Genomic DNA, 13,687 nt, shown 5'->3' on the forward strand with positions numbered 1-13,687 from the left:
GCTTAGACATTTCCATCGCATTCTTCTCCGAGGCTCTCCCTGCCATCTCCTGAGCAGCAGCCCCGCATCACATTGAGTTTAAAATAAAGAAATGCTTTTCCTAAAGAATTCGCACACAAATAATCTCATTACCCCAGTGCTTAGGTTTATACAGCAGACGTCTTCTGCCAGGAAAAAAAAAAAAAAAAAAAAAGCACTCCGCTCACTCACATGGAACAGCTGTGAGGAGAGAAATGGTATTTAATTCATTGTGAAATATTCAACAATGGCTCCACTACACTTTTGAAAGCCTTTTGATAGTAAAACCCACAGAGAACAGCCCATCCTGCGCGCTGAAAGGCAGCTTCCCCACAATTAGTCTCTCTATTCAGAGGTCCGAGGAGTCTGTGTAAACTTCAGCACGTGCTGCCCGCACTGTGGAGAGCTTCAAGGGTATAACCTTTCAGAAACTTCTCAGGGTTGAGTTGGGCTCAGCGACTCTGTCTGCTCACAGAGCTGGCTGACGGAGGAGGGGGCAAGGGGCAAAGGGAATGCCATGCTTCGGTGACAGACCCGAAGTGAATGCCAGCAAAGGAAACCATTGTCCACGGCAGCTCTGCAGATGACCTTGCTCCTTCATGCCCTTAAGGAACCAATGTGGAACCAAAAGAAACCAGAGAGAAGGTCCAAAAAGTAAAGCACAGAGGCTCATTTCCTCTATTTCACCTCTGCAAGGTTTTGAAGGGTCTCTAGTTTGTGGGGAAATTAGGAAAGTGTATATTATCCTATAGGGTGGACATCAGCCACTAGGCAACAATGCAGACTTTAAAAAAAAAAAATGTTTGGGTAGCAAAGTTTGTACAATGCTTAAGAGCATGGGGTTTGAAGGAAGATCCCAGTTTGACTGACCCTCTCCGCACCTCCGAGAATTATAGTTAGACTTGTGGGGGAAGTAACTCTCTGAGCCTCATTCATCACATCTGTAAAATGGGAATAATATCGCCCTCTTAGGAATATTGTAAGAGTGTGTGATCCTTCGCCTAGAGAAAGTATTTCATGAATGGCAATTACTCTACCTCTCAAGCTGTTGTAGAAAAAGGCAGACCTTCTCCTGGACGTCCTACAATAAGATTATTTAAAATTGAAGAAGAATGGGACAGGAATTATTTTTACTCTACATTGTTAATTTCTTAATTGATTGGTAGGTAAGCAACAAGGAAGAGAGATAAGCACAGATATCTAACTGAAAATTCTGAGGGATCTGAACCATGCTGAAAACAAAACAAAAAACTACCACTCAACGTCAACCAAACTTTGCACCATGGTAGGCTGGTTTTGTTGTTTAGGAACTTTAAACTCAAAGCACAAAGTACTGATGAAATGCCTGAATATTTTGGATGTGGTTGAAGGAAACACGACAACTTTTCTGTAATTTCCAATCTTTACTCAACAGACCGGGAACAGGCTACAGACATTTCAGCCACGTTCATTGTAAAACCCAATAGTCAGCCTATCAACGGGATGCAGGCTGTAGGCCTGCTCGGTTAAGAATGTCCATCTTTACTGACCATAGGAGGAAACGCTGAGCCATCCCTGGGCAGCTCCAAATAGCTGACCAGTGTGGGGTAATGCCTCGTGCTCAATTTGAGACTCTGAAAATGGTCTCCACTTGTCTAAGTTAGTTTGTGGCAGAGGATGTAACAGCCAATGGTTCCAAGAGAAGGTAAAGAACGGAAATTAGAGCTAAGACTCCAAGGGACGGCCAGCATCAGAGGCAGTGGCTGGGGGAGTGAAGGAACTCTACGTGCCGCGGTGGCTTCTCCCCCCATTGTGGGAGGGGTGCTGGCTCTGGACTTCCATCCCCCTTCAGAGGCACCGTCCCTACCGCTCATTTTTCCCCACTGCATGAGACAGCGATGCTGGGAAAATCTCTCATTCACTGGCTAGTCCGTGAGAAGCAGATCACAGTGTGATGCTCCTGTGCTGCTCTCAAGTGGCCCAAGGGCTCTGCCCCATCCCGCCTCCACCTCCCAGTGGAGACCACAGGTCCCTACCCTTCATGGGCGTTTGGAGAGATCATTTTGAGGAGTGTGAGATAAAGGGAGATGTTGAAAAGGAAACAGGAGAGAAGTGGCCTCACTTCAGACAAGGCGTCCGTGCCCAATGCCTCCGAGACAATGGGATGGAAACAGTTTCCAGATTTAAAGACAATCTCTTGGGACCGACCAGAGTGGTGAGAAGGGATTGAGAGGAAGGAAGCTTTACAAGTGAATTCAACCCAGTTCAACAAAGGATGCTTGGCATACTCGCTAAGCACGACATGCTAAGTGCTGCCAGGGGGTACAAAGGTGCCCTAACCTCCTGGGGATCTCAGATCCCTTGAGAATCAGAGGAAAGCTACAGACCCTTAGAAACATCCTTGCACACAGTTTCAGAGGGAATCCCACATTTCTGAAACTCATCTGCATCAAGCACCCCTGCTCTCTATGAGAATCTGCAGGCCTGGGACTCAGCAGAAAGTTGGCAGCGTTGATAAAAAACATGTCTGAAGCAGGTAAGGAATCAAGTGACAACTGCAAAGGCAACTAGAACCCTGGGTCTGTGGATATTGAAATCACTGGGGGCTGTTTCTTAAGGTCCACTTCAGCAAGTCTGAGGAGGTATGGGGAAGACTGGTAAAAACAACTTCAGGAATTGGTAGCTTTGTTTTTTGCTTTTTTTAAAGATTTTTTTGATGTGGACCATTTTTAAAGTTTTTATTGAATTTGTTACAATATTGCTTCTGTTTCATGTTTTTGGTTTTTTTGGCCTGGAGGCATGTGGGATCTTAGCTCCCCAACCAGGAATCGAACCTGCACCCCCTGCATCGGAAGGCGAAGTCTTAACCACTGGACCACCAGGGAAGCCCCCTGTTTTTTTGTTTTTTTTAATGCCCCCTGCAAGGATGAACAGGGGTTCCGAAGGTCTGTTTTCTTAAATAGCAAGAAAGTCCAAAAGAGTCAAATGTTTCTGTGGAGGTGCTAAGTGAATCTAACCGGGCTGTGCAGGAACCCCGTGGAGGAAGGGTCCCCATTCCACATCCTCACAGTGAAGGGGGGTGGGGGGCTGGGGAACGGTCAGCTGACTATACCATGGTATGGGGGCAGGGTCAGAACCGAAGCTGACGGGCCTCTCACACTGGCAGCCTCAGAGAGAGCCAAAGGTTGCCCTATACATCAGTGGGAAGGTAATTTCTCTCAGAGTGCAATTAGGTCCCATGTTTGACTTATGACCTCTGACCCATGCGATATTTACGATCTCCAGACAGGCAGCAAGGGGGCGAGCGAGCGAAGATGGAAGCTGAAGGCACTGAATAGAGGACGGGAGGAAGGAAGGAAGAAGGAAGGAAAGGGGGGCGGGCGGAGGGAGGAACCTGATCAGTTGAAAGTAATCTATGAAATCAAGAATTGAGAGCCATGCTTTGGTGCTTGCCGTTTCCACGTTCAGTACGGTTTCCTGTCCCTCACCGTAATTCTGTGAGGCAGGCACTACTGTATCACACATGAGGACGCTGAGACCCAGAAGGGGTCAGTGATGGGGCCAGGCTCGCTGAGCTGGGAGGTGGCCGGGCGAAAACCTCGGTCCAGACGAGTCTCAGCAACGCCCGAGCTCGTTTCCCAGCAGGATCCGTGCGCACGTGCGCGCCGGGCAGAGCGTTGTCTCCCTGAGCCGCCTCATGGATCTCCGCAACCCATCTGGAGCTCCCTCCAGCCTCTTGCAAAACTGAATCTACGCCCAGAATCTCTTCTGTTCCAACCGTCTGTTTCTCAAGCTCGGCTCGGGGCAGATGCGCTACCCACGACGGAATAGAAAGGCTGTGCGCTCCTCGCGGCTCTCCTCCCCGCCCGGACCGGGATCTTGCAGCCCGTCCTCCCGGACGCCCTGCCTCCCTCCGGGCGGGCCCTGCCTGCGCCCGCCTCGCTGGCAGCGCCGGGGTTAAACCGCCGGCCTGCGGAGCAATGATTTCTGTTTTATTTCAGCAGGGGAAGTGTGTGCTGGCCTGATTAGCCCGATGGTTTCCTCTTTTCCCATAACCTCCAGACCCCCACGGCCCAAGTGTTTACTCTCTGAAATAAAAAATCTGCTGGTGTTTTTCTTTTTGTGTGCTCGTGTATTTTGGGAGGATTGCAGAGGAGGAAGGCGGGGAGGGGGTGAGGCGCGCGGAGGCGGGGGGGGGAGGGGCGCCTCCCCTCGTCCCTCCTCCACCGCGCCTCTCCCAGCTGCAGGCTGGGGCTGAGACCCCTGGCCGCAGCGCAGGAAAGAAACTTATTAATGAGGGAGCTGGGTCTCCTGCTTCAGCAGCTATAAACACAGCGAACATCTGGAGAGAGGAAGAGTCGGCGGCCAGACGCTGAGAACAACAGGCTGCCTCTGCGCATCCCTCCCCCCGCCGGACTGCAGCCCCCGCTCCCTCACCCACCCAGCGCTTCATTCACCGAGGGCGGCAGAGGGAGGACTGACGCCAGGCGGCTTCCACCAGGGTCCCCAGCCCCCGCTACCCCCAACGAGTTCCTAAGAGGGGTCAGACCGCTTGAATCAAATAAGAACTCCGTGCCCCGGGGACCTTTTCCCAACTCGGACCAAATATTTGTGGTTTGAAAAAGTTAAGAGAACTTTTTTCTCCCCAGCCCCCTGGGACTTTCAGTGCAATGCTGTTACTTCCTAGGATTTTTGAGAAGCGGCACTGGAGGACTGCCAACTGAGAGCTCGCATCCTCTCCGTAACTCACTAACCGCGGCCCCGGTTTCTCCCACTAGGTTACCTTCCCTCCCGCGGAGCTACAGAGGTGATTTACACTTGTGAAGGTCTTTACAACCCTTCCTACTCTGTGCTGCTGGAATCGCTGCAGAGAGACACAGGTCTCTAACCCGCAGCTTCTCTTTCTGGTCCTCACCCGGCTCCCTTCTCCTTTCACTGGTAAAATGGGACACAAGGGAAGGTAAAATTGGCAGGTGTCAGAAGATTAGTCTGGGGCAGGGTGAGCGTGGGCAAGACTCCTGAGATAAGGGTGGGACACCAGGTTTCTTGGGTCACTTAAATTCACACTCAGCTCATGGTGAAAGGAAAAGGTAGCATCTACTGATCACCTTCTATAAGGCCCTTTGAGGTACAGCACCCCATTTAATAGCACAAGAACTCCTTGAAATAAGTGTAAGGATCCCACCTGTTAAAGGTGAGGGGACAAGATCTCAGGTGAGTTCTTGCTCTTTCCACCACGCCCCCTAACCCTTTGCTAGGACCCAGTACCTTTCAGCTTATACTCAAAAACTTATACTGGGGCTTCCCTGGTGGCACAGTGGTTGAGAGTCCACCTGCCAATGCAGGGGACACGGGTTCGATCCCTGGACCGGGAAGATCCCACATGCCGCGGAGCGACTAAGCCTGTGCGCCACAACTACTGTGCCTGTGCTCTAGAGCCCGCGAGCCACAACTGCTGAGCCCACGTGCCGCAACTACTGAAGCCCGCTTGCCTAGAGCCCGTACTCTGCAACAAGAGTAGCCCCCACTCGTCGCAACTAGAGAGAGCCCGCGTGCAGCAATGAAGACGCAATGCAGCCAAAAATAAATAAATAAAATGAACTAATTAATTTAAAAAAAACTTATACTGAAAGTGATTGTAATATGAATATGAAATAGTGTAGGCTGGAAAACTACCGAGGTGGTGGTGGAGGGGTGGAACAGGATGGATGCGACAGTGTAACATTGGCAAATAGGAGCAAATTCAATCCACAGCCAGAGAAACATCCTTCACTTATGGAGAAGAGGTTCAGGCATTTGTAGAAATCTCATGATCAGAAGAACAAAATGATAGAGCAAGGGCGTAGGCTAGTCTTTGTACACGGATGCTCTTCGTAATGCACTACTAGGGCGAGGCAGATCCGCGGCTCTCCCCCCAGCCTCTCTTCCTTGCAGGCTTTGGTCCTCTCGGAGGTGGGATGCAGGTCAGGAGAGGGCTTCCTGCATTAAGCTTCCATCAGCGCTGTCCCCTGGAGGCGGCTTGTCAGGGCATCTCGGCCCCAACGGGAGCCTCCCGGGAAAGGCTGAAACCTAAGACAGGGCTACAGTTTCCCCCTTCTAAACACAACTACCAAGTCCAATTCTGAGAAGGTCGAAATTTTCCCCGAGAGGAACGGTCCCCATTACGACATCCCAGACAAAGGTACGTGCGCGCACACACACACACAGAATCAGAACTGTTTTGAAGAACAGAGAACCCGGAACAGATCCTTTAGAAAAGGAAAACATACCCCAAATGAGGAAAGAACAGATATGTGCAGCAGACAGAGTTTGAAAAACCGTTTTTTTTTAAACCACAGGGCCATCTAAGATGGCCAGCAGAAAGAACAAGGCTGCTAGGAGAATAAACATTTCAGAGCAAGGTGAATCTCCATTTAACAAGCCTCTCTGGCATTCCCTCAATGTTCTCAACACTTAAAAGCCAAATTAGAGGCATCTGTTTTTCCTGCTGAAACTTCCCACCTGGTTGTCGATAGCCCTTTCCAAACACTGGCCCAGGTTTGATCTCTCCCAGCCGCCTGGCCGTCTGGCCCGGGAGAGACCATGAACTCGGACTCTCAATACACCTCCCACTTGAACTTCCAAAGTTTACTTGGGAAAGACACTCTTTTGTGCTACAACTTTGCTAGTAAATTTCTTTTAGAAATTTTAAATACTGTAGTGAGAGCCAAAGTCACCCCAAACTTTATCTCATAAATAAGTGTGATATTTCGTCTAGGAACCATTTCTCCTCATCGCATAAACGGAGCCTCACATACACGTCCAAATAAAAGTTGCTGAGAGACGAGGCATGAATCTTCCCCTTTCTCTCTCTATCTTCTCAGTTTCCAGCGCCTGGCACCGGCCACCCAAAGTGTTCATCCCATCAAGGGGTCACTTTCTGATTCAATGATACCCAGACATTTTTGGACTCTCAGGCGCTTTGGGACAATGAGTTACGGAGGCAAACGTTCATATCGCACTTGCTTAGCGACGGCGCTGCTTTACGCTTGACATACATTAACTTAGTGGTTCTCAACGCGTGGTCTTCAGACCAGCAGCAGCCACAGCACCATCTGAGAACTTTGTGAGAAATGCAAATTTTGAGCCTTACCCTAGACTCAGTGAATCAGAAACCGTGGGGAGAGAACCCCACAACCTGCGTTTTAACAAGCCCGCCGGTGACTCTGACACACTTGGAAACACTGGTGTAGAGGAGGAGACTGAAGTACAGGGATAAAGTAAGTTGTCTAAGGTGACACAGTTAGGAAGGGCTGATGGGCAAGCCCCATCCATCTGGGTCCAGAGGCTGGAGTCTTCACCTTAGACTGCGTATACTTCCTCTCTCACAAAGAATGAGAAGTATGAATGTGGGTAGATGAGATTTTTACTGTGACCCGTGACAAAAACATTCCAAACTGCATGATACAAGAAGAAAAAAAGTATTGTCTTGCTTCTCAAATCAAGGACCACGGTAACGAGACCATAGGTTCAGTCCCACGAGGGTGAGTGGGGTTTACTGTGTTCTGAAGCGGCAGACTGCTTTCCAATTCTAAGCAACTATTTTGCAGAAGTGAACTTTGGTCAGAGAGCACCTCTGTAAGTTTAGCTGTTTCAAGACAGATCCATCCCTGAAATGAAACCTACTTTGATAGTCTATCACTCTGAAAGTGTGTCATAGTTTCTGATACACACTATTGTCTTTCACGGTCATCCCAGCTATGAGGTTCAAGTCAAATATGGACAGCTATCAGTGGATGGGCTGGACTGCGGTCGTGTGGCCGGGTGTTCAGTTGGGTCTCTGATGTCGCTCCTCTGGTTCCCTGTGGAAAGCAGGCATCGCATGACTCCAGCTGGGTCTGGGCACCACTCTGAGCTCACTGCCTCTGTCTGAAAATAGTTTGCCATCTACTCCATCCCTTCCGTGGGGCTGTAGATAAGAACTAGTCATGACAGCTAATGGTAGTGAAATTCAGGTGACCTCCTGGAGACGAGGAACAAGAGACTGACGTTTTAATACAATGCTTCTTGCTATGATGGTTGAGAGAAAGGGCTGAGGTTGGGGGACAAAACAGAGGAAGAGAACAGAGGGGAGGCAGGGCCAGTGGACTCCACTCTAGTCAGACTATACACAGCAACAGACATTTCAGCCGTGTCTCATGTAAGGGGCTCCATTGATTCACGAGTCTCCCCGACAGAGGGATGAGGAGAGGCTTAGAACAGAAAGAGCCCATTCATTCATGCAGAACCCCACTCTCCGTCCCCATTGGCTCTCGCTAATGGCTCCAGGCTGATCCGGAGGAGGAGGGGGAAGAGGCGAGCCGGAGGAGGTAGAAATGAAAGAAAATGATGACTACAAGATTGTCATGAAGAAATGTACAGCTGCACAGGCAATTGCATGCAAATGTGGCTTCCTTTTTTAGCTGGAGAGTTAATGTCCTGAGATTCATCTCTTTTTCTCTTTCATGTTATCCTCCCCTCCCCTTCTTTCCCCTTCCCATTCATCTTTCAGTCTATCTTCCTTGTATCCTCCATCTCTCTACTAATGCCCACTTTTTCTTTTCTGTCCATTTCCACACACCGTTTCTTGTTTCCTCAGAACCAGCTATTCTGGCCAACCGATTATCGTCTCGTCTTGATTACTGAGTATTCTGTCCCACTCGCCTGGTAACCTCTCCCCCACTCACGTTCTCTCTCAGCTTGATTCTCTCCCCCCCCCCTCCCTCCACTCCTCTCCCCCCTCTCAGCCTCAGTCCCTTCGGAACAGGAACAACATTCAGAGGAAGGACCCTAATGCTCGATGGCCCCTCCTGCCGGGCATTCCAGGCACTGACAGACGTCTAGTCCTTACAAAAGAAGTACCTTCAGCCCTTCTGAGAGCACAAACGTGAGATGGAAGCAGGGCTAGGGGTGGCCAGGAGGACAGGAAGGAAACTGAAGTTATAAATAGGATAAAAGGAGATGACAAAACTGGAGAGTGTTTTTTTCTCTCTTTTCTTCTTACTCAACACATCTCCAAGGAAATGCGCTGCAGCTGGAGAAATCATCGATTGGTCTATGTCTTCATCTTCCTTCTCTGTAACCCCAAGATCTCCTTCCAAAGGACACCCATCACTGAGGAGGGCTGGACCACAGCCCAGAAATAATTATCGCAACCCCTTCGTCTGGACGGCTCAAAAGGCAAAGGAGGGGCTGGGAAAGCTAAAAGTTCTTGCGAGATCTTTCCATCAGAAGAAGCCTAGGACAGAGAGAACTACAGACATCACGTTTGCCACCAAAGCACCGTTCCCACATGGAAGCTTGTTAGCATTTCTAAGCTGCAGTTGGTGACAACCCAGGTCATTTTAGGACTGGTTATTATGTGCCCTCGTCTTCCCATCCTACCCAAGAACCATCAGTCTGGGTGACCCCGGCTTCCTCCTTCTTGAACAAGTAAACTGTGGAAAGTACACTCTATTACACGACTATCAGTCCTTGCATTTTAAAGCAGCTTCCTCCTGAGGTTCTTAAAATTCTTTACAGACACTGTGTCTCATTGGCCCTGAAATAAAAACTATTTTACCTTTGAGAACTTTGACAAGGAGGAGAATCAAAAATCATCTTCACTTGGGAATTTATGTATCAATACTTCTTAGCTAAAACAAGAGATGAGCCAAGACTTTTTGCTATGAATATGAGACATTCTGATCCTGAGGCTATGGGTGAGTGTGGAGATGAACTCAGCTACTCATAGCATGTATTAATAAGATGTAGTGAGCTGTAAATTGGTAGCTATAGAAACAGCATCCAGAGCTGAAAGCGTTAAGGCAAGGGAGCTTTAATCTCTGTTGCACTGGGAGATATAAGACTTCAAAGCCTAGTGGCATGAGCTCAATACCAAAAAAACAAACAAGCCAATCCAAAAATGGGCAAAAGACCTAAACAGACACTTCTCCAAAGAAGATACACAGACTGCCAACAAACACATGAAAGGATGCTCAACATCACTAATCATTAGAGAAATGCAAACCAAAACTACAATGAGGTATCACCTCACACAGGTCAGAATGGTCATCATCAAAAAATCTACAAACAGCAAATGCTGGAGAGGGTGTGGAGAAAAGGGAAGCCTCTTGCACTGTTGGTGGGAATGTAAACTGATACAGCCACTATGGAGAACAGTATGGAGGTTCCTTAAAAAACTAAAAATAGAACTACTGTACGACCCAGCAATCCCACTACTGGGCGCATACCCTGAGAAAACCGTAATTCAAAAAGAGTCATGGACCACAATGTTCATTGCAGCTCTATTTACAATAGCCAGGACATGGAAGCAACCTAAGTGTCCATCATCGGATGAATGGATAAAGAAGATGTGGCACATATGTACAATGGAATATTACTCAGCCATAAAAAGAGACGAAATTGAGTTATTTGTAGTGAGGTGGATGGACCTAGAGTCTGCCATACAGAGTGAAGTAAGTCAGAAAGAGAAAAACAAATACCGTATGCTAACACATATATATGGAATCTAAAAAAAAAAAATGGTTCTGAAGAACCTAGGGGCAGGACAGGAATAAAGACTCAGACGTAGAGAATGGACTTGAGGACATGGGGAGGGGGAAGGGTAAGCTGGGATGAAGTGAAAGAGTGGCATGGACTTACATATACTACCAAATATAAAATACATAACTAGTGGGAAGCAGCTGCATAGCACAGGGAGATCAGCTCTGTGCTTTGTGACCACCTAGAGGGGTGGGATAGGGAGGGTGGGAGGGAGATGCAAGAGGGAGGGGATATGGGGATATATGTATATGTATAGCCGATTCACTTTATTGTAAAGCAGAAACTAACACACCATTGTAAAGCAATTACACTCCAATAAAGATGTTAAAAAATAAATAAAAGAAGAGAAGATAATTATTGATTAAAAAAAGAAAGCCTAATGGCATGAACAGGATTCATGCTTATACAAACAAGATCTATATTTTGTTTAGAATTTTAAAGGATCAGCTTTTTCATCTGTTAAAATTTTAAGTCCTTAAGTCTAAACTGTGACCAGCTACAATATCCTCTCTGCCGCCTCATGAAATGGGTGGATAGCCGAGACCTTTGTATTTATGCCAGGGGGAACTGAGATGCCACGCAGAAAGTGGCAGCATAAATGTTATCCTGTCTGAGATCCAAGATAGTACCAGAGAATACCTCCAAGATCAAGGGCTATTGAGTCAAGACAATATGGAACACAGGAGTCGATTTCATTCTGCCCCGGAGAAGCGGACTTCCATCCTTCTCAACCTCCACCAAGCGCTACAGCATCTCACTCTGTGTCTGTCTATTTTGAGTGAAATATACAGTATGGGGACAACAAAGCAAACATTTTCTTTATTTCTCCACTATTATAAAAGAAGTTTACCATATAGTTTTATAGGGTAAAGAGATACTGAACAAACAAAATTGCATTTAAGTTAGTTTCCAGTGGCTTTTCCCCTATGTACTTCATCAGAATTACAGGTTTTCAATCTGTAAGAGTTATGAAATTTCTTATGCTAAGAATTCATCCTGGGAGAAAACACTGGCTTTTTGGTACTTGGATATATTATCATACCCTGATCTCATGAAACATTGAACTTAATGTCAGAATCAATCATTTCAGAAGCCCTAAATTTATGATTTACATTTTGCATTAAAAATAAACCAAAAAAAAAAAAAAAAGCTGGCAGGTAAGCAAGGGCTAATGGAATTTGTGAGAAACACAGGGACTCTGGCAAAATAGAATGGAGTAAGGACTTTGAACTTCTCCAGTCCTCGTGGCTTCTGTTCACCAGAGGGCAGCACCATGACCAGCAGGTTGGGAGTGAAGGGAATTTCGAGAGGAGCTTCTGTGAGGAAGAGTTGAAGAGAGAGAAAGGGGACGAGGGAAAAGAAGACAGATGCAGGCGGGCCTGGGCAGAGCGGGAGAGGATGACGGAAAGAGAAGACGAATGGAAGAAAGTATGTCCTGTAAGAAGGCTGACTAGTTCACACACCCTCTGTCTATCTGTCACACTTCATGACTGCAAACCTTCTAGGTCCTTTGTCAACAGCCAGGCTGAAGTGGGTAAGGCTCGGGACAGGCACAGTGGAGAGAACTATTTACAAAATGAAGACCTAAAGCAACCTCGCGTGGGCCCGTTCCTAGAGTTTAGTCTTCCTGTCACTGGAGAATAAAGTCACTCAAAGTGACTGAAAAGTCCTGGGACTTTCCATAGAATAATAGCATCTGGTACCCACGTGAGCCAGGGCAGCTGTGACAGCAGAGGATGCAGGATGCAGCCCTCATCCAATTGCCATTGTCCTTCAACTCCATCCTCAGTCTCAGCCTCCGTTTATGTTCCTACCTGAGCCGCAGTGTTCAAGACCAGTGGGCACTTCCTGAGTGGCCATCTCATCCCAGAAGGGGTAGCAAGCTCTCGGCGGGTGATAAGTGGACTGGAAACCACAGGCCATTCGAGGATCTTCGTAAGAGCTGAGAGGTCCCTGCCTCTGTGATCAGGAAAAAAAGGAAATACATTAAGATTCCCTAATGGAACAGCAACTTCATGTCATCCATAAGTAAGACTCATCCACAGATGATAACAGAATAGAACCAACTATTGATCACTACCTCCCATCCAAAAAAAAAAAAAAAAGACACAGGGAATAGGAAGGGTTTCTGACTTAGACGATGTATACATTTATTTTCATCCGTTTCCCCAAGCATTTGAAGAATTTTTTAATTTTCAAATAAGGACCCATGGTTAATAGCAAGGCAGAATCTTGGTCATCTTTACACAATCCTGGAATTTTTTCTTTTTTATGTAACCTTACTCTATAAAAATACCATGAAAGGATATTCCTACGAGACATTCCATTATCATAGAACCAATAAGTGACAAATGCCAAAGGAAAAAAAAAATGGACCTAAATGATACAAATCACTCCTTTTTCAGTTAATCAATGTGCATAGGTTTTAACAATATTGATTGGTAGACTGGAATTCTCAGTTTTTCCCAACATTTGGGTACTTGTGCAACTCTTATCAGTTTTATAGAATCCACAAAATATACTCGGCACCCAGTACTCTCTAAGTAGGACAAATACACTATGTGGGAGACCATGATTTGAAGTGTTTAAGACCCTATTCTTTGAAGCCACATATGCATGGATTCAAATCCTGGCTCCATCACTCGCTGATGGGGGCCTGGGCCTGTTCTTTTATCTAAACCTCAGTTTACTCAGTTATAAGATGGAAATAATAATACCTACCCCATAAGGTAGGAGGATTGAATGAAATAATACGTGTAAGAAAATAATACATAAAGCAAAACAAAATATGAAATACATGTCATAAAATTATGTATTCCTATATTAAATGCATGTAATAAGGAGTGTACATGGAGCCTAATATAAAGTAGGTATTAATATGAGACCCTTAACATTCCTGGGATTAAGCAAGAAGGTTAACAATTAAGACACTAAAGAAGGAGCAAATTCATGGAAAGAAGATTTCCTAAGAATAGGAGTCTAGTCTACACTGGCCCACCCTCAACTTTCTTTTCTTCTTTTTTATTCTTTCTCTCTCCTGTTTGGCCCCTCCACCTCCATAAAGACCCCAGTTAAGAAAATGGAACTTTGCTAGACTCTGATGTGATTAAAACTACCAACGTTAAGG

At 46.7% G+C, this 13,687-nt stretch overlaps 1 protein-coding gene across 2 annotated transcripts in view; it reads right to left on the minus strand.

Annotated features, from left to right (window-relative positions):
• ETS1 (ETS proto-oncogene 1, transcription factor) overlaps positions 1–13,687 on the minus strand; it is a 159,331-nt gene that overhangs the window by 84,378 nt on the left and 61,266 nt on the right. For both annotated transcript variants that reach the window (XM_079929811.1, XM_079929812.1), the window contains one exon: positions 12,375–12,519. In XM_079929811.1, coding sequence (XP_079785937.1) covers positions 12,375–12,519 — 145 coding nt within the window. The remainder of the gene's footprint in view (positions 1–12,374; positions 12,520–13,687) is intronic.

Source organism: Stenella coeruleoalba, assembly GCF_951394435.1.
Source record: "Stenella coeruleoalba genome assembly, chromosome: 8".
NCBI classification, from domain to species: Eukaryota; Metazoa; Chordata; class Mammalia; order Artiodactyla; family Delphinidae; genus Stenella; species Stenella coeruleoalba.